Here is a 4758-nt window from a genome sequence, read left to right as displayed (position 1 = left end):
TTATTTTTTGAGACAGAGTCTCACTCTGTTGCCCTGACTGGAGTGCAGTGGCACAATATCGGCTCACTGCAACCTCCACCTCCCAGGTTCAAATGATTCTCCCTGCCCCACCCTCCTGAGTAGCTAGGATTACAGGCACCCGCCACCACACCTGGCTAATTTTTGTATTTTTAGTAGAGACAGGTTTTCAGCATGTTGGCCAGGCTGGTCTCAAAATCCTGGACTCAAGTGATCCGCCTGCCTCGGCCTCCCAAAGTGCTGGGATTACAGGCGTGAGCCACCACACCTGGCCCCAGAAAGATTTTGGATTTGAAAGATCCTGATGTGGCTGGGTGCAGTGGTTCACGCTTGGAATCCCAGCACTTTGGGAGACCAAGGTGGGCAGATCACCTGAGGTCAGGAGTTTGAGACTAGCCTGGCCAACATGGCAAAATCCCATCTCTAATGAAAACACAAAAATTAGTGTGGTGTGGTGATGCACGGCTGTAATCCCAGCTACTCAGGAGGCTGAGGGAGGAGAATCGCTTGAACCTGGAAGGCAGGGAGGTTGCGGTGAGCTGAGATCACGCCACTGCACTCCAACCTGGGCAACAGGGCGCGACTCTGTCCAAAACAAAAAAAGAAGGGCCGGGCGCGGTGGCTCACGCCTGTAATCCCAGCACTTTGGGAGGCCGAGGCGGGCGGATCACGAGGTCAGGAGATCAAGACCATCCTGGCTAACACGGTGAAACCCCGTCTGTATTAAAAATACAAAAAAAAACTAGCCGGGCGAGGTGGCGAGCGCCTGTAGTCCCAACTGCTCGGGAGGCTGAGGCAGGAGAATGGCGTGAACCCGGGAGGCGGAGCTTGCAGTGAGCTGAGATCTGGCCACTGCACTCCAGCCTGGGCGACAGAGTGAGACTCCGTCTGAAAAAAAAAAAAAAAAAAAAAAAAAAAAGATCTTGATGTTCATCTAGACTGTCATGTGAAAGGCCTCCGATGATGGAAACTCAGATGTTTATAGACACCAGGCAAGTGGCCAGCTAGTGTTTGGGGGGTGAGATTAAAGATGTCAAGGTGCCTGCTTGTCTCTGCAACCAAGTTTCACCCCTGCCTGTTCATTGTGTAGGCAGGCAAAATGAGCCAGCACCTGTGTGTGGTCAGAGTCTCTGGTTTGCAACATCTGTGAATGTGAACCTCCATAAATGTCTCTTAATATAAAGTCTTTTTGGGTAAAATTCAGACTGTGGTAAATGGGTACTTACAAGCTTATTGGGGTGACATCACAAGTTAACAGTATCAGTATCCCCTTTCCTCACTCTAAGTTTGCAAAAGCAATTACAAACATGTAGGTAGGTTTCCCATTCAGTAACACTCTGGTTATGTATATTTCTCTTTACAGCACATTAAATTGTACATTCACAATAAAACTGAATAATACAATGAATGCATGTGCTGTAATAGCTGCTTTGGAAAGAGTAAAGATTCGACCGATGGGTAAGTTGTCTATTATTGCTATTATTACTGCATTAATCTTCATGTGGCTTTTAATGTGTTATTTTTCTAATTGAAAATGTAATTAATAAATTTACATATGTTACAGCTTTCTGTTTTGACTCCTTTGTCCTTGGGCAATTTCTGTCTCTCTCTTTTTTTTTTTGAGGCAGGGTCTCAGTCTGTCACCAGGCTCAGTGACGCAATCATAGCTCACTGTAGCCTCCACTTCCCAGATTCAGGTGATCCTCCTACCTTAGCCTCCCGAGTAGCTGGGACTACAGGCATGCACCACCACACCCAACTAATTTTAACATTTTTAATAGAGATGAAGTCTCCTTATGTTGCCCAGGTTGTTCTTGAACTCCTTGGCTCAAGTGATCCTCCTGCCTTGACCTCCCAAAGTTCTGGGATTACAGGCATGAGCCACCATGCCTGTCCATTGGGCAATTTTTAAAGAGCCCTAGAAGGTTATTTTTCCTGCTTGCTAATAAAGTTTTTTATTTTATTTTATTTTACTTTAAGTTTTGGGATACATGTGCAGAACGTGCAGGTTTGTTACATAGGTATACATGTGCCATGGTGGTTTGCTGCACCCATCAACCTGTCATCTAGGTTTTAAGCCCCACATGCATTAGGCGTTTGTCCTAATGCTCTCCCTCCCCGCTAATAAAGTTTTAATATGTCTTATTTGATAATATGATAAACCCTGCTGAGAAGGAGAATTCTTTTTGGAGTGTTCAATGGATTGCTACTGGGATATGTCCACTTTTTTAATTGACAAGCAAAAATTGTACATATTTGTGGTGTACAATGTGATGTTTTGCTATACATCGCGGAATGGCTATATCAACTATTTAACATTTGCATTACCTCACATACCTATCATTTTTTGTGGTAAGAACATTTAAGATCTACTCTCTTTTCAAGCATACAACACATTCTTATTAACTGTAGTCATCATGTTGTACAATAGATCTCTTTTATTCCTCCTGCCTAACTGAAATTTTGTGTCCTTTGTCCAACATCTCCCCAATCCCTCCACCTCTGACCCCCCAGTAAACAGCATTTCACTCTTTGTTTCTATGAGTTTGACTTTTTAGATTCCACATCTGAGTGAGATCATGCGGTATTTGTCTTTCTGTACCTGGCTTATTTCACTTAACATCATGTCCTCCAAGATGTGTTTACTTGTGAATTCCTCTTGGAGTTACTGAAGAGTGATTAGTATGGCATGCATATAACCCCCCAAAAAATCAATAAATATTTTTGAGCACTACTATGTATACAGTATATCATTGTCAGTATAATGGCATCCAATCTATTTTATCACCTGTTTTAGACAATTGCTCTTTTAAATGCAGGCAGTGTAGAAACCATGATACTTAATGGTTCTGAGCTGCCACCTTGCTTTGTTCTTGACCGTGCATTTTTCTTGTTCCTTTTCCTTTTGTCTCCCCTAGAACACTGCTGCTGTTCTGTCAGGACACCCTGCCCTTCCTCCCCAGAAGAGTTGGAAAAGCTTCAGTGGTATGTAACAAACATACTGACCCTTCTCCTTAAAAAAAAAAAAAAAAAAAAAAAAAAAAATCACCATGCTAGCTAAGGAGTTTTAGAACTTGGGGAGTAAAGAAGGCTTTCAATTTCAGGGAAAATGCGGTTTTCTGCAGCATGAAGTAAATTTCCACTTGGACAGTTGCCTTAAACCAGTGGTTTGAAATCTTAGCTGCACATTAGAATCACCTGAGGAGCATTAAAAACACTGACTCCCAAGGCTCACCAACTAAATGTTTTGTCATTTAAAAAACATCTTTGACAGTCTGATCCGTGAGAAATGGTATCTCAGTGTTACTTTAATCAACATTTCTCTTACTAAGGCAGAGTCTGAACTTTTTTTCATATACTTGGGGCCATTTTGTATCTTTTGTGAATTACATGTACATGTCTTTTCTGTACTTTTTCTAATTGATATCTGATCCATTATTTAAGAGTACTTTAGCCAGGCACAGTGGTTCACGCCTGTAATCCCAGCACTTTGGGAGGCCAAGGCGGGTGGATCATGAGGTCAGGAGATCGAGACCATCCTGGCTAACGTGGTGAAACCCCGTCTCTACTAAAATACAAAACAAAATTAGCCAGGCGTGGCAGCGGGCGCCTGTAGTCCCAGCTACTCAGGAGGCTGAGGCAGGAGAGTGGTGTGAACCCGGGAGGCATAGCTTGCAGTGAGCCGAGGTCGCATCACTGCACTCCAGCCTGGGCGAAAGTGCGAGACTCTGTCTCAAAAAAAAAAAAAGTACTTTATATATTGTGCATATTAGCTCTTTATATGCATATCTATGGTATATGTTGCAAATATTTTCTCCCAGTATTTTAGTTGTCTTTTGACTTTATCATGTTTTCTGTCATGCAAATTTTGAAACAATTTTATGTATTTAAATATGAAAAAGTTCATCTTTTCCCCAGTGATCCGAGATGTCACCTTTGTCATATACTAAATTTTGGTAGGCATTTGGGTCTAATTCTGGATGTTAGATGTTAACAGTGGGCGACCAAGCTACATGGGAGGTATACAGAGCTGTTTGTATTGTTTTTATAGTATTTCTGTAAGCCTAAAATTAGTTCCAATAAAAAGTTAAAAAAATGCTGATTCCCAGTCACCAGGCTCAGAGATTCTGATTTAATTGGTCTAGGATATAGCTTAGGCATTAAGGCCCCTCTGCACCAGGCGCAGTAGCTCACGCCTATAATCTCAGCACTTTGGAAGGCCCAGGTGGGAGAACTGCTTGAACTCAGGATTTCAAGATCAGCCTGGGCGAGATCTCGTTTCTACTAAAATTGGAAAAAAAAAAAAAAAAAAAAAAAGCTGGGCATCGTAACACGTGCCTGTAGTCTGAGGTGGGAGAATCACTTGAGCCCAGGAACTCAAGGCTGCAGTGAGCTATGTTCATTCCTCAGCACTCCAGCCTGGGCAACAGAGCAATACCCTGTCTCAAAATAAATAAATAAATAAAATATAAGCCCTGCTGGTGATTCTAATGTGCAACGAGAGTTGAGAATTGATGCCTTAAAATCATTCCTCCAATGGAGGGAAACTGGGAGATGGGTGCTCCAAAATAGCAAAAGACTCTGAAAGTCACACATGATGTGACCACAGGTGTGTAGAAATATACATAGAAAAAAACAGGAAGGACATGAATGAAAGTGTTCACTGTGATTCCCCATGAATGACCTGCCTGCTGGCATTATGAGTTTTGCTTTGTTTTTTTTTTTTTTTTTTTTTTTTTT

At 42.3% G+C, this 4758-nt stretch overlaps 1 protein-coding gene across 1 annotated transcript in view; it reads left to right on the top strand.

Moving 5' to 3' along the window:
• The window catches only part of LOC108522030 (adhesion G-protein coupled receptor G2-like), a 113613-nt gene that overhangs the window by 67838 nt on the left and 41017 nt on the right, over positions 1-4758 (top strand). Inside the window, 2 exon segments of the mRNA XM_017862129.1 lie at positions 1382-1476; positions 2937-3003. Coding sequence (XP_017717618.1) covers positions 1382-1476; positions 2937-3003 — 162 coding nt within the window.

Source organism: Rhinopithecus bieti, unplaced genomic scaffold (genome assembly GCF_001698545.2).
Source record: "Rhinopithecus bieti isolate Rb0 unplaced genomic scaffold, ASM169854v2 scaffold_63301, whole genome shotgun sequence".
Classification (NCBI taxonomy): Eukaryota; Metazoa; Chordata; class Mammalia; order Primates; family Cercopithecidae; genus Rhinopithecus; species Rhinopithecus bieti.
The sequence above is the reverse complement of the archived record's forward strand: the minus strand, read 5'-3'. Positions and strand labels throughout refer to the sequence as shown.